Source organism: Falco cherrug, chromosome 6 (assembly GCF_023634085.1).
Source record: "Falco cherrug isolate bFalChe1 chromosome 6, bFalChe1.pri, whole genome shotgun sequence".
In the NCBI taxonomy this organism is placed as follows: Eukaryota; Metazoa; Chordata; class Aves; order Falconiformes; family Falconidae; genus Falco; species Falco cherrug.
The window spans coordinates 38,682,039-38,704,769 of NC_073702.1; the positions used below are offsets into that span (position 1 = coordinate 38,682,039).

The 22,731-nt window shown below is 41.3% G+C and overlaps 1 protein-coding gene across 1 annotated transcript in view; it reads right to left on the minus strand.

Annotated features, from left to right (window-relative positions):
* The window catches only part of LOC106631420 (centromere protein J-like), a 41,353-nt gene extending 21,837 nt beyond the window's left edge, over positions 1 to 19,516 (minus strand). Inside the window, exons 1-8 of the mRNA XM_055714888.1 lie at positions 16,305 to 19,516; positions 13,683 to 13,779; positions 10,551 to 10,796; positions 9,217 to 9,312; positions 8,042 to 8,183; positions 6,198 to 6,306; positions 3,877 to 5,299; positions 2,614 to 2,722 (exon numbers count right to left, since the gene is read on the minus strand). Of these exons, the coding sequence (XP_055570863.1) occupies positions 2,614 to 2,722; positions 3,877 to 5,299; positions 6,198 to 6,306; positions 8,042 to 8,183; positions 9,217 to 9,312; positions 10,551 to 10,796; positions 13,683 to 13,779; positions 16,305 to 16,757 (2,675 nt within the window). The 5' untranslated portion in view covers positions 16,758 to 19,516. The remainder of the gene's footprint in view (positions 1 to 2,613; positions 2,723 to 3,876; positions 5,300 to 6,197; positions 6,307 to 8,041; positions 8,184 to 9,216; positions 9,313 to 10,550; positions 10,797 to 13,682; positions 13,780 to 16,304) is intronic.
* Positions 19,517 to 22,731: the final 3,215 nt, after the last annotated feature.

Consider the following 22,731-nt stretch of genomic DNA (forward strand, 5'->3'; position numbering starts at 1 on the left):
TCTGTACAAATAAACTAATGAGAGCTGGAGCATGACCCCAGGTGCACAGTGCAGAGCGCTATTTTGCTAGCATGACCTCTGGCCTTCGCCTTGGCCATCCAGCACCACACCGGGCCATGCCAAGCAAGGTCTGGAAGTTAGGGCAGGCCAGGGATCAGGTCCAGCAGACAGCTCAGATGCAACCACATTGGTCTGCAGGGTAAGACAGCTTAGTCATCTGGAGGTGTTCTGCTGTGCCTCTGCCTCAAGGCTAGAAAACAGATCCTGGCCTGAGGAAATGTAATAACCAAAGACACTAGGAGCACACACCATAATTCTTTCGAGCCTCTGAAAATCCATTCATGCCCCAGCTATAAAACACAAATAGGAGCTAGATGCACATCAGATATCTAAAATGCATTAAAAAGGCTAAGCACTTTGTGCTAAGTCAGGTTTTTGCATGCATCCCAGACACACCTCTGTGAGGCACATCACAGCATACTGGCTGCGAGGCAAAAACACGCATGACGCAAAAGTCTTTGTTCCAAGACAAAGTCTTTTAGTGAAATGTAGAAGGGGAAAAAAACTCCAACGTGTTGGCTACTGCTGTTTGTCCAGAAAGAGTACAGGTTCAATTCTAAAGGAAATTATGTATTAAAAATGGCAAACAACCCGCCCGTTCCTGTTGAAGGGACAAGGAAATAACCAGACTGAATCCTCTGACTGATGCCAAGAGCCAGCAGCAACTACCTCAGTGCTGCAAGGCTGGAGCCACAGGCTGCTGCCTGGAGCACTGCTCAGGCTCCATTAGGCACCAGATGCACACACCACACTACATCCCAACAGCTTTCACCATCTTGCCTACACTGTTTGTGCCTGCAGAGGTCTGAAAACAAAGTGCTTGGAAACAAAAGAATGGATAGACTGGGCAGGTCCAGGCATGCCATGCTGCTCTCAAAATCATTTTTGTTGCTTCCAGCAAGCACGAGTTGCCAACATGGCATAAATGAAATGCTACCTATGTGGTGGCCATCTTGTGTTCCTGATAGGGTTACTGGTTTAAAAATGCAAAGCAGATTCTTGGATTGCATGGTTCAGCACAGGGCCAATATAGTCAAGGAGGATAAGCTGCTTTTTGCAATTAGTTTTAGTTCATAAATTACAAAAAGTGAGCAAAAAGATGTATACATTATACCAGGCAGGCATTTTTGGATAAACATCTGTGTGGAAATGCTAGGGGCTACTATGGCTAATGACATGAATAAATCCATGGAAACCTCTTAAAAAAAGCTGCACTATTACAAAAAAATCAAAGCCATGTCATCTGTGAGGCAGCACTGTCAGTAGGCAGCGAATGCAGTCCTGGCAGAGTGCAGCACTGCAGTAATTCTGCACCAGTACATCACTCCACAGCTCAAATTTACACCAGTAAAAGTAAGAGCAACACCTAATTTCATTAGCAGTTTTATGAACTGCCAAATCCCACAAATATTCACATCTGGAACACTTATCACAGTCAGTTGGAGATCATCTTTCAATATGTTTGCAAGATCACAAGCAAGAAGGATCCTTAATGAAACTATTTATTCTTAAGTCATTGAAAGTATTTTGCTGAAAGGCAGCTATAAGAGGAAATTATACAAACCAATAAATGTAATTCAGAAATATCCTTTGGCACTAATCCCATGGTCTTTGAAATTAAGAGGAATGGACAAGCAGATGTGAAAAATATTTTTTTACTTTGCATTACATATTAAAACAAAAATCCAAATCAATAAATTATGCTAATTTGGCACTAGTTAAGAACTAGGCTTGAAATGCAAAGAGGAAAATAATCTCTCCTGTGTTTACAGTAGATGGTACCTAGTAATTTCTAGCAGATTTCATCACATTAAAAATACACATTTGATTTTATTGTGAGCATGCTCAATTTTTATTAGAGGCATTTGCATAACCTGTAGTTACAGTTGTGAAGGCACTTCCATTTCAAACCTCATAGATTCAAATCTTATTTCTTGCAGGGATTTTGTGGTAAGGAACTATTTTACTTCTATGAAGATGTAAAACCAAACCAAACCAATTTTCAGTATTTAATAATTACAAATTACAAAAGTAACTCCCTTGAATTTTCAAGTTCTTAATTTATATGGTACCAAATGCATCCTCTAGTCTGAAGACAGGTATTCCTGAAATAACAATGCTGTGTCATTGATAAATGCTATATACTTTTTGTTAACTTCAGAAATATGGGTGCACGTCATGTGAATGAGTTATGAGAATATGAGATATTTACCCTTTACTCCATCAGAGGCACAATGCCATAAAACAACTTATCCTGAGTTCTTATTCATTTCAGTGTAGTCTGAAGTTGTTCAGCAACTTACAAAAAGCATTTGGCATTACTGAGCTTTGAGATGCAAACTGCATTAGTATTTTCAGAGTTGGCCCCCTTCAGTTAGGTGCTTTACTTTTAATCTAGACAGCTAAATAAGCGTTTGAGTTCTGAGACAACATAGATGCCCTCAAAAAGAAGCTAGCTAATAAATAAGAGTTAGCAACCTGATTTTAAGGATCCTAAAGGAAATACTTGCCTCGCTGCACACACAAATCAATTTCTGGTGTATACAGATTTACCTGTGAAAATGCATTCCTTTCTCTTGTTCTCTCACCCTGTTCAGGGCAGGGGTTCCTCTGCTATATATGCCATTCTCTAATCCGCTGGTAAGGATGCTCTGAGTTTCTTCTATAAAGACATCTGTGTTAGTACACTGAACTTTGTGAATACACATGAACACTCTCTATGTATTTAAAACCACAGGCTGCATAAACGCATTAAGCTTTATTGCTTAATCTATAAAAAAAATTAATATATCTTTGCCTAATTGTGCAAGTATTCTATTCCTAGCACAGTTCTTAGCAGTGCAATCCAAGCCCTACAAAGCGTGATAAGTGAAACGGATTTGGGGATATATTGGTGTCGGAAGCCAAATTCCTTTTCAGGAATGTGAATGTCACGTGATTGTTCAACCTTATTTTGAGTATAACTTTCAAAGAGGCCTCAGGAACCCTTTTTTAACAGCAGCCTGACACAGAGTGTGCTTAGCAAGTTGTGAAAGAGCAATTGAGAGCCATCAGAACAGAGTATTTCTGCCCCGGTGATTATTGCAGGCAGGACAACTGATTTTGACTGATCCTACATAAAGAGACAGACAGTGGGTTTGGGATGAGGAGCCAGTGTGGGTGAAGACCTTTAATGGAAACCAAGAGAGAAGAAAAGTCAAGAAACAGTTTAATAAAAAGGACTAAATCTTGCTCAAGCAGGATACTGTTTCATTGCCATCTGGGCCAAACAGCTAGAAAGTTTGGTTGACCAAAGAACCGGGAGTTCATTCAGGACAAAGTGAGTGAAGATTTTCTTAGGCAGTCATTATTTTCCACTGATGTGAGGCTCTCTGTGTCTTAGCAACAAAATATGCAAATTTGAGAAATTATTTTGCCCACCTTTGTTAAAGTCATGTTATCTCTGAGAAGGGTAAATAGAAAACATGAACATCTCACTGTAAAGGCATTAGTAGGAAGAACATACCTAAGGTACCAGGAACTCCAGGGGAGTTCCTGACTCCAGGGACTCTCTGAACCTCTCACTCATCTCATGGGTTTAAAGTCTGCACCTGAAAGTGCATCTCAAGCAACAGACTTAGGAAAAATGGCTAGTGACAACAGGGGGCTTGCAAATATCTCTCTCCCCTCTTCTTTTTTCCCCCCAGTTTAGGGCTGAGAGACACCGACAGAGGTGAATGTTATCTAGGGAGCACGGGCAGAACGAATCATAAATCCAAGAGAAAATTTTTCCCCCTATAGAAAATAATTGTAAATCAAAACTTGGGTAGCTCTTACCTAATGTGTCTGTAAACAGTTTTTTCTGTGGTTCCTCCACTGTAGGGATTCCTTTAATCTCGAAAGCACGAATCTCACCAGCCGCTGTTGAGGATGGCAGATGTGGGCTCTGAGCATACCTGGCCCTACTCTTGTTCTTTGATTCAGGCTCATGCTCTCTCCTTTTCAATCTTGTGAGATGAAAGGGGGGCTGCTGAAGAGAAGAGCAAGCCTTGCTCCCTTTCAGCCTGACAGCCCCAGTACTGGAATCGCTGCTGCTTGTGCTGCAGGAGAGACCTTGCTGTCTTGAGATGGCTTGAATATCTTGTTTCCTTGGGGGTGATCTGCTGTATCTTCTAACAGATATTTTTTCAGTTCCACTGGGCTCATCACTAGCATAATCACCATCAGAGAGATCCAAATGTCTGTCAGTGTGATCGACTCCCTGAAGTTCACGCTGGGAGCAGTACTGAACATGGTGAGGTCTGGGGTCATCTTCAGTGTTGGAGGACAAGCAGCTTGACTCACAGGGCAAAGATGCAACGTGCCAGGTCAAGGCAGCTGTCCCCTTCCTTTGCCACTCTTGATGCAAGGCTGAGGATGAGCTTCCCACTCCCACAGCCTCAGGTGAGCTACTTGTAAGTTTTACTATCTTACCATTGACCATCTTAAACCCAGTATGGATTTGTCTTTTGCTTTCAGAGCTCTGGTCCCCTGAAACAAGTTCCTGTGGCCATACCTGAACCCACCTCTGATGCTGTGTGAACGCAGGGCCTGCCTTCCACTCCCCCTCCTTGATGCAGTGTCCTTCTAAATCCTGAAGTGGATAATGCTTTTGCAGGACTTCCAAGGGTTTTTTTTCTCCCTCTTTAAGATGACCCTTCCGAGGCTGATCCACACTGCCAAGGTCCTTTTGCGGGGTGCCCTTCACAGGTCTTCCATCAGTTCTGTCTGCTTGTCCTAGAGAATCCATATGATGAGCTTCTCTTTCCTCACCTACTTGTAGGTTCATTTCTATTACAGTTTCAGGGCATGGCTGGAGGATTTCAGGCCACCTTCTCTGCGGTGAGTCAACATCATTTTCTTTTGTGTCTTCATCTCTCCCAATCACTTCTTTTTCTTCTGCACTTTGCTCAACTACTTTTGCTTCATAGTCAGCCTGAGCTTTGATCTCCCACTCAGCTAAAGCACAGTCTGCTTTTTTTTCATGTGTACTTATCTGCACGGAGCTACTGACCTGCAGATTTAACTGAGAGCATTCCCCTGGCTGCAGTATACCTGCATCCATTTGGCCAGACTGGGAGAAACGACCACAGCAATCCAAACCAGCTCTTCTGTAATGCTTGCTGTCTTCTTTTAAAAGCTTCTGTTTATTCTTTTTAAGCCTTGCCATACCTTCTTTTCGTTTCAGAAAAGCCTTCCGAGGTGTTACTTTTGCCTTGCTCTGAAAAAAACCACCAAAAATCCTGACAATCACAGTTTGAGAATCATTCTCCAAAAAGGAAGATATTTATGTTAATTGAAAAACCTGAGACACCAGAAGGCTTAAAGACACTGGCTGTGGATAACTGAGTACATAAGTAACAGCCCTGAGATTACAGGGAAGGTATAGGAACTTTTAGAAGCAGTCGCTATATGACACCTTCATCAATTCATTAGTAGAGTCAGATGGTTAAAATGGTGGTAAGTGTTTATATGATAGAAGATGAAAAAAGTTCTTTCTTTCTTTCTTTGTTTTTAAAGGAAGTGTGAGTGTTTTTTACAGTGTGACACAGAAATATATAAATGCATCAGCCTGAGATGCTATTTTGCCAGGGAGCACAGAGAAAATCCCTGAGTGACAAAATGTGCATCTTCCAAGTCAACACGACTAACGAAGTGCTGAGTCTGACACCTAGAGGTGTCAGACAAACCCATTTCAAACCGTACATACGGCAAAAAGCAGAACAGTATTACTGTACTCGATCCTTGTATAAAAATTGTATTCAGAAATGCCCCCGTTGTTGCATCAGTGGCACATAAGAGACCGCATGGACTATTTATTATGAAATAAATAAACAGAATCAACCTTAAGATATAATTTAGCTAAGCGTGTTGAGACTCAGGCACAAACTGTGACCCAGAAAGTATGTGAAAAGAGAGGAATCCAGTGGGAAACAGTGGGTAGTATGACTGGGAATGAGTAATACAGTGGTTTTACTTTCGGGAAAAATCTTCCAGTATCACATGATAGAATAGTGGAAAAATGTGCTGCCATGTAATGAGCCAAAACAGAGCCCACACAATACCCAAGCCCATGAGAACTTGTCAAAACCAAAGTGAATGCACCAATAGCACAGTACCTGCGGCTCCTTCTGCTCTTTTTCTATAAGATGATTGTCTGCTTTGAGTTTTTCTTCAACAGATTCTTCAGAAGTCTTCTGTCTGATACCAGCTGCTGGTGTGATTGGTCTAGGCAAGGAACAAGAAGGCGCTTACTTGTAACATTCTCCAATTAATTTTCTTTTGATAACTCTCATGGAGCTGATGTTGAGTTTAGAACTGACATGTTCTCTGCAATTTTTTTCAAATGTGAAGCATATTAGTAAAAAACCCACTATTATGTGACATCTAAGTCTAATTTTAAAACATCCTGTCTAGACTAAACATTAATTATGCTTTTAGGTAGTAACATTTTTTTGACTGGTATCAGTCTTTCCTTAAAAATAGAAAATTGTCAAAAGGAAAAATATTTCAGACATTTTCTCCAGACTAAAGCTGGTTACAGTCACAAAGAACTCACTGTCTCTCTGACAGAGTGGTTTGAATTAGGTGGTGAAGAGTAATAGAGGAGAAAAATAATGTCTATAATGTTGTGGAGGGACAAATTGAACGCTGATTCAAAATTAAGCATAATACAGCGTGCATTAACATATTTCATCGGAAATGTGCTTAGAGCCTTAATTTAGTCACTTACTAATAATTTCTGCTGAATATTAAAAAGTTCTGGGTGTAATAGAGGTACTGGTTATGCAGCACATCATTCCTGTTCGTTCTATATCCCACGTACAGCTAACACCACGTGCAATCTTTTTTGTTTGTCAGTCTGGCTCTGGCATGGCCTAATAGGATTAGATTTGTAGAGCAAAACATGTTGATGAGGACACGTTAGGCAATACACATTTCAAGGAAATTTACTTCAAATCAATTGCAGCCTGGTCCCATAGCGAAAATGTCATGAAGAGCTGGAGTACGTTCTGGGCTTCAGTGTCAACTGGCTCATGCTGAGACCACAACGTCAACCAAAGCACAAGTGGGGCTGACTGGGAGACAGATTTCAGGAGCTCACTGCTGATCCAAAAAAGGTGTATGTGAACAGGCCCACTTGCCCAGAGGTGCTCATGGTCCTGCCACCTCTTCCCAGCCTTCTGTTCTGGAGGTCCCTCTCTTCCTTCTCTGCCCAATGCCCTCATGGTTAAAGCAATAAAACACATAACAGTTACTCTCAGTCCACACTTCTTTAGAAGTTTGCTGCTTCTCTTTTATACTTAATGGAAGGCTCAGTGTGCCAAAAAAGCTCCCACTTCTATCTGCATCAGCTGAGGAAAGGTAACAACTCTACTTCCATCATTAATGCCAACCTACCCATTCCTGCCTAGCCATGAGCACCCCCTCAGTGTGCTGGTACAACTCCTTCTGCAATGCAGTGATGAACTAGATCAGAGAACTGATCCAAGTTAAAAGTTACATATCTCCTCTCTCCAGATAATTTTAAGAAGGATCGCTTCGCTGACCTGTTCACTATATAGGCACATAAACATTGTTTTTGGTACAGCTGAAGAGATAGAGCAAGGACAAGGATGAATGAGCTACTCAGACTGATGCTGCCATCACAAACTGATGGCCACTGCAGAAGAAATGATGGCATAACAAAAGATGTTGTCTCTCCCTGCCAACTTCTGCTTTACTTCTACCCTTTGAAGATCATAGTTGCAAAACCGGTTCACCTAAACTGGCTAAACCAGCATCCTATTATACAGAGGTAGATCAGTTGCCAGTCCCTAGACCTGTCAAATCTCTGCCCATGCATACCTGCCACTCTCAAGCAAAGGAAAGAGCCTTTGTGTTGCAAATATAACACATACAGTATGTGTACAATCAAGGAAAACATGCTTTTGTAGCTTGTCTGACGAAGATAATTTCTCACCTGTCTTCTGTGATTCTAGTCTTCATCTTCCCCTCTATGCCAAAGGGAGATGGGGAAATCTCCTCCTTTACTTGTTCTCTTTGTTCTTCTTTGACAGCAGAAAAAGTTTCAGGGGAACTCCTTTCTTTTAATTGACTGTTATCTAAGCAGCAGAAAAAAGGTCAATGAAAACAAAGCCTTTATAGAATGAATAAATGTAAAATAAACATCACAAAATAAATTAGAAATGTTTATCTTTTCAACAGCACATGCAAGATTTTGGTTTTTGAAAACACATTATAGAACACAACTGAATTAAGTAGGTGGAAGGGTGCAACCCAGGAAAAATAGAAGCTCCTGATCCTCAAGTCTAGTTGCTGGAAATAAGGAAAGGGCAAATGGTATGATTTGTACTCCTTGCATCTAGAGATTTGTAATGCTTGGTTAATGTGTTCGCTGCAGAACACTGCAGTGGAGACACTTTGCTAGAACTACTCATGTGTCTGTAATTATGTGACCTGCAGCCCAGTTCACTAAAGAGTTTAACAAGGACTATTTGTACACATGAAAGTTTCTGACTGAGCATTTCCTATTCACAAAAGTGAAAATTTGTACTTCTTCCTATTGAAGCTTACTGTCTATGTTCACTACAACAAGAAGGCTCCCACTTAATTTAAACTTTTTTTCTAAGTGTCAGCTAATAGAGACTTGCTTTTTTAGCTCAAGTTCGGCCTTTCAACTCCAGCAAAAAGCCTTTACCGGCTCATTTGTACTACACACTGTTGCTGTAGCTGGAAACGTTATAGCTCACAGTCACATTAATGCACCCAGCGCTACTGAAGTACTTTGCAACACAGTGAAAGGACTTTCTGGTCCAACAGCAGGAATCCATCCTTCCCTCAGCCTTTCCCAGCTACACACCAAAAATCTCCAGTCTGACAGCAGACAAGCAGTGCCGTTTCTGCAAAATTCTCATCTGCCTTGTGTCAGAATACTGCTGAGGAAGCAGAGGTGACACAGCAGGCTGATGGCAGCAAGGGACATAGACCGCATGAGTGCCTCTGCACAGCCTTATGTGTGGGGCTATGCTGTCTCCAGAATGCTCTAATAGGAGACGTGTCCCAGCACCGGAATTTTTGACTAGCGCTTCCCAATGCAAGGCAAGAACAATGTGTCTCAGCAGCTGTGCAATTCACCTTTGTTTTCTTTTCTGTTCTCTTCTTGAGCATCTTGTCTGGAAAGTTTTTTTGTGGGGCGCTCAGTACACGGAAGCAATGGCTCAGTGCTTATCCCTTTAAATAAGAATGTGACATGTTACTCAGGCTGTTGGTATACTCACGTTTATTTTTCCAGCAGTAAAAAGCCCACGCTCATCACAACAGTCAGGAAGGTCTCAGTTCAGCCCAGTCCTCAAGCACACATTCAAGCGAAGCGTATTTCAAAGGCAACTGCACTGACCAGCTGCCAGTCAGGAGTTAACCTGATGTACTAAGGCCTCTGCACCTTCACGCCTTAGTTTTACACACATGAAGCAGGTCTAAGTCAGCGCTGCTGCCAAAAAAAAAGCAGCCATACCTCCCCCTGTCCTAGTGTGCTCTTGCTCACAGATTTCTGCTGTCCTCATATGTGACAGCAGCCCACACCCCCCTCCCCAATTTGTGCTGGCAGAAGTATTTCTGAAGCTCTGATAAACATCACTGGGCAACTGACCCAGGTTCAGGTTAACCCAGCAAGAAAATCATAGTGCAAGGCAGAAGAAGAAGTCAAGACTTTCAGTGAGAGTATTGGTTCTGAGCTAGCTTGAAGAATATGAAATTAAAGTCTCAATTGTACTACAGGGCTGTCTCAACAGCTTCACAGCCAGGTCTTGCTATAAAAGTTCAAAGGAATCCAGGATGCAGGTCTGATTTACATCATCTTCCCCTTTAAGCAGTTTCATTCCCACTCCTTTTTGTTCCTCTTCATTCTGAAATCAACTTTTGATTTCTTGCAAATCACTCTTTCTTCTTTCTTGCCTCTTGATGTCTTCCCACAGATGACAAGGCTGGCAAAGTGTAGCAAAGACAAGATGCCAAGTAGCACCTTACATTGCTTTTCCTCCAAACAATGCCGCTCTGCATCAATGTGAGAAACACCAAGATTGCTGACAAAGAGCAGGCCTTCTTAGCTAAAGAAACTTATTCTCTCATCTTTGGAAGCTATATCCACTTTCTACTTTTTATGCTTCTCCCCTTAAGTATAACATACTTCCTACTTCATATGACTTAGTTTTTCCAGTTCAATGACTTTCTGCTCCGTTTATATCTAGAAGGCCAAATTTCTCTGTCAGTATGAGAGTCAGGACTGTGATTCAAAAAGCAAAAACAAGCTTAAAATATTTTAAAAGCTTTTATAGCAAGCCACTGTAAAGACAAAACACCTTTCCCTGACCTGCAATAACATCAGCAACACTCACCAACAAGAGCAAAAATTCACAGGAGTGGCACAGCACAATAGCCTTAGCTTCAGATTTCCAGTGCTTTTTACCCACCTGAATCTGAAAGCTGCATGTGCTCTCCTGAGATTTCTGAACTGCTTTCATTTGGAACAAACAGCGTGGATCTGCTTTGCCAAGCAGAGTGCATTGCTGAGGGAGAGGTCTGTAACCACTCTGGGCTCTCAACTTGGGAAGAATTTTCTGATGGGAACTGGACAGGAGTGAAAGCAACCGGAAAGCATGGAAGGGGTGGCATTGTGGCTACTAGGTGGGAAGGTATCCCAGGAGAAACAGAAAAGCCTAAAAATAATTAGCAGAGAAGAAAAATTAGAGAAGCTTAAGGCAAATATTTTGCACCAAACTAGAAATCTCTTGCTAAACTGGTATTGCACAAAAACACTGTTGCTTTCATGTTCCCAGGTGCTTTGCATGTTTAGAGTGAAATAATCAAATTTTGCTTTTGTTATTTTATTTAAATTCTAAAACATGCTTGCTACAGCTATCTGTCATAACCAAAAGTATCATACATTATGGGGATGCTGAATTAAAAAGAAATTACAAAGTACTCCTAAGCATGTGAAACACATATTTCCCCTAGGACTCCTTACGTCCCTTAGCAGGTGAAAGTGAAGTGTTGCAAAATATCTCTAAGGGACTCCTCAGTGCAAAAGAGGAGAAAGTTTTCCTTTCAGCTTTGGATAGCTAGGGGTTTTTTATATTTATGTTTAAATAAAAAAATATTTAATATTTTATTAGAAGACTCCCAAGTGGAAAAGATAAGCAGTTCTGCATAGGGACCAGAGGCCAGGCTCACCACTTCCAGGAAAGAGACCCCTTTATAAGGTTATAAAACTAGGTTTGTTTCTTATCTTTTTTTCTCCACATCATGATTCCCTGCTGTCCTATGATCTGACTTCAACAAGAAGAGAGTGACTGCAACTGATATTGCCTCAGCCCCCATTTAAGCCATTTTTTGGAAAAAGATTGATCTCTGGATTGAAATCCTGTCTGGCACAGACACCAAAAAAAGCCCAACTCACTACTTCTGGAGAGATGCTCTAACCGCACAGCTAGCGGGCAGGCTAAGCCACTTCTGTCTGTGTTATCATGACACATTGAAATGACAACCTGTAGTTCAATGAGGTTTTGATTGTACTGTTGGTCACTGTATTATGTCTTTGAATGCATGGCAATATTAAAGCAATTGCCTTTATCATAATAAGATAAATCATAGCCCTAGTAATTCTTCATATTTTACCTCTTTAAAGCTTAATGGGACCAAATTATGAAACGTCCTTTGCTACCCTCAGCCTGCACTGCCTCCACTAACAAATAATAATTTTCAGATTTTGGTCAGTTATCATGCAAGTAACTATGTTGTTTGTGGCTTTAGATGCTAGCTAAATGCATCTGGGTATGTAAATATGTCATTCCTTCAGGAGGTTTTCTGACCCCATTCAGCTGAGACTGAATGAAGCAAAGCCCCAGAGCTCAGATATTCTTCAAAAACACTGACACTTGAAGCTAGCAGAGACCATATGGTATGTTTATACGGATCTAATTATGCATACATATACATAAATTAAAAAGACTAGGGTTTATTGTTTTCTTACATTTTTGTTACACTGGGAGGAGAGGGAAGTTAAAAGCCTGCAAGGATTTACCTGGCCAATGTTGTTTAATTCCACTTTTCTAAACCCTTTTATTTTGTTGGCTAATAACTGCTATTATATACATCAGTGAGGTAGATAAAACTTGCTAAAATTTCTGTTTCTTTTATGGCAGCAATAATGTAAGGCCATGTTTCCCTAAAGCCAACTAATAAGTGGCAAATCCTAGAGTTTCCAGAGTGGGGGACAGTGGGAAGTCAAGAGACCATAAATTCTTGATGATTTTATTATTATCATTAACTCTGTCTAAAGTAATGTCTATTGTTTTGAGCTGACCATTGACAGTAGATATTCCTTATATGGCAACTGAAGTAGAATTTTGTTTATAAATGATTCTGTCCAAATCAGTCAAACTATGTATGCTATGAAGTATTTTTATATATGCATGGATGGACAGCAAAAGACATGGCTGTCTTTAACTGAGAGGACTTCTTCACACTATATATGGTTAGAGCACAGGAAGAAAGTGCTGAACAAAAATGTAGCTTTTTAGCTCTAAAAAGCTATTTGCAAGATCCCATGAGGCTACACTGAACTCTAGCACACCATCTCCTAGTTCTTCTGACTATCCTCTGAGATCTTAGTAGAATGAGACCCCCTGCAGGTCCTCCACTGAGCAAAGAAGCTTGAAATCAGACTGAGAAAACTCATGCCAGATCACTGTACAGATGCAGTCAGGGGATGCCTTCAGCTGCTTTGGCTCCTGCCACATGGGTTAGGCGAAGCTGCCTCCCCAGCAGGTCATATGAGGAGCAGCAGCAATCCAAGGATCACCCAGCCTTCCTATGCCTTTATGGATGCTCCCTGCCTCATGTTATGCACAAGCAGCCCTGCTAAAGCCAGGACAATGCTGTCACAAGTCTACAGGATTTCCCTTAATTCCACTTTCACCATGGGGTCACATACGGAGGAGGATGTGCTACTGGTGTGGATAGAGGGTGGGAAGGGGAGGGAGGGCTCCTCTTTTTTTATTTGCTGAGCAGATGGCATTTTCTGGCAATGCCACTGGTAAAATGAAGCTGTTCAAGGAGTTGTATCATGCTGTGAGGAACAGGCTGTACTATTAAAGGTAAGAGTCTATTAACAGAAACATGGTGTGTTGACTTTCTTCCTCTTCCTATTTCTAGGTAAAAGCTGTGACTTTTATATATAGGTACAGAAAAAAAGGATATTTCAGCTTTTCTGTAATGCTCACCACTATACTATAATTTTCTGCCGTACCATTCAAATCTGTACGTCAACAGAAGTCTGTACAGGTCTGTTATTAAACATAAAGGACGACTCCTCATGGTTCTCCTGGAATTTTAATATACAAAGCTGGAAATAAGTGTTTTCTGGGGTTTACAGCTTGTGTGTAATGTGCGTAAAGAAATGAATGTTTCAGTCCAACTGTCAGAGAAAGATCCCCCCCGAAAATAACTATCAAATCTCTTTAAGAAACTGCCGCATTTCACTGCTAGAGTGCAAACATTAGCAAGTGAGGGTGCCGCAGCACCAGGAGGGATTCCCTGAGTACCTGGGTTGTAAAGTGCAATGATTTTCTGCTGTTCAGCCACCAGCCTTTGCAGCTGCTCCATCTGCTGCCTCATCACCTGGTCCTGCTGCCCTGGAGTCTGAAAATATCATGAAGATAAGAGTATTAAACTATATTTCTGGATGGTTTTTAATCAGAAAGAATCACCATATCCATATTTTGGGGTAGGTATTTCTTAAAGTGTGTATTACTGTTAATAAAGAATGTTGACATTTGCATTTAAAACTCTTTTGCCATTTTACAGCTCAAAGGGTACACTGACAGCGTGCAGGCAATCCATGCCTTGCCAGGTTTTGCTACTCAGCCTCACATCAGCCTGCATTTTCTTCTGGTCTGTGTGCTGGGATCTCCTTACCACAGAAGATAAAGCACAAAAGGGAGAGAAGTTTTGCACTGAGAAGATGTTAGAACAACATCAGAGTAGATGCTACCCTCAAGCCAGGCTTCACTGTACAACTTCAAAATGTACCAGGACCTAACATTTAATTGTTTGTTGAACAATCTGATAAATGGAAATTACCAGTGTCATCAATGAAAAGCAGCTTTCAAAAGTCAATATCCACAAAGCACAGATGCAATTAAGAGGAAATACGAGCATTGTCTAAAATAAGGGATGAAAGGAGAGAAGAATAAGTCCAACCTTTGCCTCCACAGAAATCTTCACTAAGGCAGAGAAAGGACTGACTCTGTTCCTGACTAAATTGCTGCCACTAGTTCCTCAGTCCTGTTGCAGGCCAGGCACTCCCCCATGCCTCCCTGCAGGTACACATCTATCCAGCTTCCCTTGGCCTTCTGCTTTTCTGAGTTTATCTTTATTCGACTCCTCCTCCCACTCATCTGTTTCTTCTGTCCTGTCAACCAGAACAACCTAAATAACCAGAGATCAGTAGTGCAAGAGACAAGTCTTTTTTTCTGTCTTTTTTTTTTTTTTTTTAATCTATTGTGAAGTACCAGATCTGCTGCAGAACTAAAACTTCCAGCATGAAGACACCCTCATGTTGTTGGTGCCAGGAGCTTCCTAGCAGTTTGACTGGAAGCATCATTTTACCTCTACTGCCTCTCTGTCTGGTACCACTTGAGGAGCACCATGTAACAAAGCAAACCCCAAATTCACTTTTTGTTTACCAGAATCTTTTGAGAACATTTCACATAATTCACATAGGCAAATGCCAGAAGCCACCAAAGAACAAAGAATGCCCAAGACCAAGTATCAGGTTTTATGACCCGCTGTTGACAGTTTAGGGTATCACAGGATACATTCTGGTCATTAAACTTAATGATCCAGTTTATGTCACCCAAGAAAAGAAGCAGCAGAGTCCTCGGACTCACAAGAAGTCATCTGCAACTGCAGCCTTACCTACACTAATAATTTCCCAGCAATCAAGGAATAACAAGTTTCCTGTCCCTATGTGTAAAGTACTAAAGTCTTCACTAGATAAAAGCTGAAGGTGGTGAGGACTCCTGACTGGGTCCTAAATATCCCCTTGAGAAGGGCAGTGGGGAACTGCAGGGCAGCCTCCATGCCCCCCTTGGCACTCCTCAGCTACAGGACATTTAGATGGTTGGGAGGCACTGCACTGGCACAGCCCAGCTGCAGGTCTCCCAACATATGACTGAAGAACAACAGTTTTCCTAACTCTTGTCTGTTGTGCAGAGGTGGTACCAACGGTGTCAAGAAAAGAAGCCCTGAGGCGAAGTGGGCTCAGGGCAAGAGGCAAACGATGCAGACTTGTTAGCACAGGTACTTCTGATTTTGCCATCAGCAAAAAATATTAAAATGATGATAGACTTCCAGTGGAGGAAGTGTTGAGGACTGGCAGCATAGACACATCCTAAATAATAATTTCAACTGTATTGGAAACCTAAATTTCTTTAAAATATGCAACTAAAGCAGTGTATTGTTTCCTGTCTTATGGGAAAAACATAGAGCACTCAGTGGAAGAGTTACTGTGGAGTTATGCCTGTCCATCACTTTGTCAAAACTAAGAAGAAAATGAAAAAGAAATGGAAAAAAAGGTAAAAAGGAGATGGAGCATGAGAAGAGAACTGATAGAAAGACATATGGAAACAAGAACATGAACATGCCCCACAACCATTACCCACATGAGAACATGGAGCCAGAACATGCAATCTTTTTCACCAGAGGGAGGTAGGTAATGCTAACTATCAAACAAGAGAAACAAGAGAAAAATTGATTAATTGCCTCTTGGGAAAAGCACTTTACTACGTAGATGCATTAGGCCAGGGGTCCTCAAACTTTTTAACCAGGGGGCCGGCGCGTGGATGAAGTGGCAGGAGGCCATCTGCAGCTGCTTGGTTTCCCCCCCCAACCCCCGGCGGGGGGGGGTCTGTAAATACCGGGGGCCGGATTGAGGACCCTGGGGAGCTGTATCCAGCCCGCGGGCTGTAGTTTGAGGACCCCTGCATTAGAGCAACAGCATCAGACACCAGGTTATGATGAACTTCCCAGTGCTTGCCAGTAAAGCTTCCTGCCTATAGACAGACACAAAAGTTACAGGCCCTTTCTTCCTGAAGTGGCTGTACAGCTATCAGAAATGTATAATATGCAGTTATAAATTCAATGATTGTATAAAGCAAACTAACCTGTTCCATGTTTTTGTAGGTAGGAGCACAGTGGTTCGTCCCAGGTTCTGAGGCAGGGAGCAGAAGAGGAGTGAACATTTCCAAGGTGTCACTTGCATCATGAATTCCATCCTGGGTTACACTGGGAGTCAACTTCTGAGGAAAAATATCAGAGCTGGCTGGAGAACGCAATTGCCTTGCATGCTGAAAAGCTTGGTTGTGGCCCAAGTTATCTGTGGAGACATTACTGTTGCCTATCATACCACTAGCTTCTGAACTGTATAAAAGTGGACACTGCTTGCTAGAGGACTCATTTGTATTGTCAACCCAACGCAGGGATAAAGGAGGCATGACCTTCTCTATCATTATTTTGGAAGATGGCACTGTGTTTGCCAGATCACTGGCTGTCTGCTGTGACATATGGTCTTCCTCCTTAAAAGCATCTGCTTCCATGCCCTGCTTTCTGCAATCCATGTTAGAGATGTGCAATAAAACCCACCATGAACAAATGTGTCATGTCATACTGACATAGTAAATCCTGTGCTTTGCCTTCTTTTTTTTCCATGCAAGAGATTATTTTTTTTAGCCCAGGCTGAATGTAGAGTATCTTCCAACTTCAGAAACTGTAAAACATATATATATCTATTTATGTACAGAGAAAAGTATACATAAATATACACACATGAAAATACTGTTAGGTTACATGCAATACAAAAAAACTACAAAATCACAATACTTCTGCCAGCTGAAATGGCTCAGATGTGCTGCCTGCTCTCTCAGTATTAAATCCTAAACTCTCAGACAAACAGGAACAGATGTAAGGCTCTGTTACAACACAAACCAAAACCTGTTTACCACTAGAAGCATTTGCCAAAGTGTCCTGACCCTGTCTTTCAGTTAAATCTTCAGCCTCTAAATTCAGAGAAAGTGCCTAATGTGCAAAGATGACTGCAAAAAGCAGGGAATGGGGATAACAGGAGGAAACAAGAGAAAACAAATGGCAAGTGAAAAAAAACCACAAAGGAAAACATTGCTAGAAAACCGCCTGATGTTTAAGTAGCTCACAAGAATGTTTATTTCAGAAAGATAGACTAACACTGCTACAGCTTGCATCTGTTCTCCCTGAGAGCGGTATGGCAGAGACAGCTGCACAACACAAACATTCTGCTTCGCCTGTTTAGGCACTTGGACACTTTAGGTCTTTCTGAGGCAGGGGGCAGGCATTTGCTACTTACCTTAAAAAATTGGGGTGGGGGCTATATTTCAGCAGCTGAAGCTAGTGAGCTCCCCCATCTTGTCTTCTATGGTAGTTTATTCACATTCTTTGAGAAATGCAGAGTCTCCAAGATCTTCATTCGCAAGCAGGAAAATTATTTAATGTCTTCTTCCTACTTTAATGTAAGTGGATTGCATAAGATGTATACACACCCTACCACGTTCGATACCTGCTTTGACAGATACATTATGTGTAGCTAGGAAACATTATGTTGTTTGCAGGTTTAAACTCCCTTTAAAGTAATCTGCACTTCCACTGGAAACTTTTTGGAAATCTACAAATGTAAAACAACAGAAGCCTGGGCTGTCTGGGCAGGTGCTTGTACGCTAAAATAAGAACCCTACAGAACAAATCTTCAATAGGAGTGAAAAAAAAAAAAAAAAGCAAGCTGGTATAGTAAAGGCAGAGGACTGACTGGACAGGGACAGATCAGAAAGTATGGGCTAAGAAATCACATTTAAAGAAAAGAGTAGAGCCCACGACCCTATGTTGCAATTCCTTCCAAAGCTTAAAAGGGAACACCACATTCCTGGGCCTCCCCACCTCAGGTCAAACTCGAGTGGAGCTAAAACTTCCAACCTGCCAATGATTTTTCTGAGTATAATGCTATATGCAAGTCGGTTGGGGTTTTTTTGTTTGACTTTTTTTTTTTTTTTAAACCTAGGAAACAACACGTACCCATAAAAATCACTTAGTTATTCATAGGGTACAAAGTTCAAATGCTGAGCAGCATGAAGGTTACTCTCAGTTACTACTGAGTACTGGAGCAATAAAAAGGCTGTTGGTGGCCTGTCCCACCAACACCACATTTTGCACCAGGAGCATGGAAACTCCTTGTCCTGGTCATGCTTCATCCAAAATACAAATAAGAGAAATATAATCTGAAGACTAAGAATGGTGCGATTTGGAAACAGGTGACACTTGCCAAGAGTCTCTCCAAACACATACTTCGCTTTAGGCACTGCACCCGCTGCACAGCAGGTAAGGAACCATGAAGAACTGGATTTTGTGAGAAAAACTCCCTGACACCAACAGCAAGAAGATATTCCAACTTTGACGCTGATAAGGAGATCTCTGAGTGACTAACTTGACAGTATCAGATTTTATCCCACTAAAAATAAAAATCCCAACAACTGTCCATCATAGTTGATCTTCTCCACCAGTTTAGTATCCTGTAATCTCAGAAAGGCATGGGGGTGTAGTCTTAATGGTTGAGGTTTCATAGGTAAGAATTTGTTTATAAAAGTCAACACTGCCTAGGCTGGTAGCTGACTTTAGTTTGGATAAGAACTGAACACTAAAACTTGCTGCACCACAAACCTTTCCAATGTTTGCTTCCTTGTTGCTGTGAATTGCCAGGGAATCGGTGAGTAAACAGAAGCTCCCACCCGCAGCCCTGATCCCTGCCATTCTTCCTGGACTGCAACACTCAATCAAAGCCACACAAAGCCTCCCCTTCTCCAGCAGGCAGAGTAGTTCCTCAGTAAATATGGCCAAAGAGGTCAAAAGCAGTCCCTGTGAGGCAGAAATACTTTTGCACTGAGCACCTTGGCATTGGCAGGAGCAAACAAGGAAGCACAGCGCAGGCTGACGGTTGCCTTGTAAAGCATTTGTGGGGATTCTCTGTTTTTTGCAGATTGTTTTCACTCAAAAACTGCTATATAGACTAATGTGTTTTGTCTCAGGTAGTTTTCCAGTATATACTGGTCAAAATGAATAAGTAAAATGCTTTGCACTTTCACAGAGCCTTCCACCCATGTAATTTTAAGACACTCTATGTGTTAACTACTTGCATAAAGTCAGTATGCTTACACAGATGTGACCTGATCTTTAACACCGCTAAATCCTCACAAATTCCCCTGAAAACAAGTAGAAATGTAACTGAAAGCCATGACAGTTTTAATAAGGTTCCCCAAAAGAGCGTTAGGAAGTTATCTATAGCCGCTCTGGTATGCCAGCCTCAGCCAGAGCCTCGGAGCCAGACACACAACACTGCAAGAGCTGTCAGCATGAAGCCACCCCAGGCAAGCCCTCTTCCTGAAAGACTTTTGGGAGAAGAATCTTCCTAAACCCTGGAGAATTTCTCCAGCTGTCTCCTTATTGGAGATAGCAACAAGATGGAGCAACAGCCATAAACCTGATGCTTACAGAAAAACAGAATAAGAACACACAAATCATTGCTGATAATTTTCTTTTAAGCAGCACAGCATATAAAATATTCAATAAGCATGGAAAAAGCTGGACTTACCCTGCATTCTCCAAAATCTGATGAATTTTTTATTGTTCTGTATCTGCACTGCTTGATACCTAACAATCCCAGGTGCAGAGCTCGATCCTTCTCTTCTGGGAATAGTTCAACCCCATAACAAAGTGACACTTTCTTTTATAATCTGCTTATTCAGATAAATGTGCAGCTGCTTCAGGCTTATATTGGGCCTCTGTAAACACAAATATACAATGTAAAAAGCAATAATAACATAAAAAGGATTAAGTTGGTCCATTAATTCTCATTAACTTCTGTATGCTTTGGAATATGTCTAAACTGATGTAGCGAAAACTACGATACATCAACACAAAAAATCCATTCATTTTTTTTTCTTTAAAAGTACTGAATAATTTCCAAAAATACTTAGCTAACCAACGAATTTCATAGGGGAAAACCAAACTATCAGTAATACCAGAGCCATATCTAACTCTTCACACCTCAGAGTGATTCAAGAGAAAAGCAAGACTGGTATCAACCTAAACAAAATGGAGTTTCCAGACAGTGACTAGTGATAATTAGGATTTAATCATAATCTTCAAGTCTTTTGTTCTAAGAGATGTGCTGAGAAATACATTTAGATGGTGTGTTGGATGATCACAGGTTTTTTAAGTTTTTAATGGCTTTGTGATATGTTTACACTTGCTTTTCGTTATACTTTGAGATTTATTCTTCTTGTGCAGTATACAATTGTTTGATGATGTAATAGGAAACCATACATTTAATTAAGGTGAGGAACATAGCCATTTATTTGTATTAAGTGGTTACTTGTTATATATGACCACAATTGTTGATACATTTGAAAGCTGTTATTTGACAACTGATAAACTCATTACTGTGAGCACTGACACCAAACACAGGCAAATTATTTCTAATCTATGGGTAATTCCACACATGTTGTCTCAGTATTTGCCACTGGACCATCGTTCATGCCACTGTAGTCACAAGGAGCAGTGCTGAAGCCCTTCCATGTGGTGGAGCGATGCTGCTTCTCAGCCCCAGCTGGCCTGCTGCCTCTGCTGCAGCAATGATCTTCTGTGAAGTTTGTGTACCTTAATATTGACATTTCTAGAATTTTCCCTTCTTTCTCCAAATGGGTGCCAGTGTCCTCCCAGCAAGATGCTGCCACCTGCCTCACTAGCAAGCTGGAATCTTTAAAAGTAGCCAAAATGTAGAGCATAGACTCATTTTTCTATGTTTTTAAAATTTCTCCTTTTCACCCAGGTGCTGGCAACATGGGCAGCCGTCTGCCCCAGACAGCCTGCAAGCACGTGGCAGCAGTGTGACCTCCTTGCTCAGCTTGTTGGTACTTGCTCCTATTGCTTTTTTGGATAAGCAGTTTCAGACAGCTCATGACTTCCCCCAGGACCCAGCTGCAACAGCCTAATGTGAGGGCTTCCTCTTCCTGAACCAGTAACTTGTTAGTGTGGTTTGTTTACCAGCTTTGAGTGCACACTGCTAGCAGCTTAGTAACAGTAGCCACAATTCAGCGTAATAATGTCATTGACATGAATTACTCTCATTTAAGCACAGCTCATTTACTATCTACCATTTAGGATATCCCAGGGTGCTTGAATTGCATATCATTTATCTTGGCCTCTGTAAAGACTCCCCAGGAGAGATTTCTGTTGCCTTGCATATTGCTCATTCAAGTTTCACTACGGCAGAATTATTGTCACAGTTGAAAACTTCCAAATCAGCTTGGGTCAGGGTTTGTTTGGTTTTTTCTTTCTCATTTACACACCATGCCATATATAATAAGATCTCTGTTAAAGGTAGGATGGTTTAGCTAGCTGTTAAAGTTAAATCTGCTCAACATTCCGAAGATGCGATTCAAAGGCATCTTAATAATTCTTTTCTCCCTCTTTTTTTTTTTTTTCCCTACAGATATCCTGGGATATTAAACAGATAGAAAATACATAGCAGAAGCTCTGCAAGGCTGCACATGAAACAACAGACTAGAAAGGGCCACTGCGGTGTGCCATGTGGCAGGCAGCTCTTCCAGCCAAGACAAAGTGGCAACCCCTGCTTCCCTGCTCCTCCCAGGGCCAGAAGAGGGAATGAGAGAGAAATCAGAGAAGGAAAGAAGCACTGAAACAGCTACCTTGTTTGTCTTGCTCAGGAGTGCTCTGCACTGCTGGAGCTGAGTAAAAGTCACCGAAGAAAGAACGTCTGTTTGGCACGCAGCTCCCTTTACATGACAGATCCTTTGGTTCCTTCTCCTGTCTGCTGCAAGACCAACTCAGGTAGTACTACAGAGATGCAAAACAAGCAAACAGCTCTGTAAGAGAATGGAAAGAATGAACAAATGCAAGGAAAAAAAGGGCAAAATGTCAGAGAAGAGACCTGTGACTGGGGAACTTAGACCCAGTTCTCTCCCTTACATTTTGGCAGACGTTTGGAGGAAGGGTCGAGGCTGTGTTTTCTGTTCATTCAGTCTGCAAAGAAACTTTGATTACATCTAGAAAGGAATAACATCTATTTCAAGTCTGACATTCCTGTGCATCTTTTGCGATGTAAAATTACAAAAGCTAGATAGTACAGATACTACCTCATACTTTCAGAGAATTTGTATGGGTTTTACCCACTAGAGGGAAATCTTGCACTGAGTGAGTAAACAGACAAAAATCGAAGCACACTGGTGATTTTTTAAAATGTAAAAATTAAAATAATTTTACACCTAAAAGAAACACGTGCTTTCTGAAGTAATCTTAAGAGATCCTTAGGATAGTATCAGTGTCTCACAACATGTTACGATTGTCTCACAACATGTTCATATTAAGCGTGAAAATTCAAAAATTCATAATCAATGAACGTGAACAGTGGCATTTTTTTGTAACCTACTGGCTATTAAACTCAGACTGATGAAAAGCCCAAAGTTTCCAAACACATCCAAGCCTCCACACTCG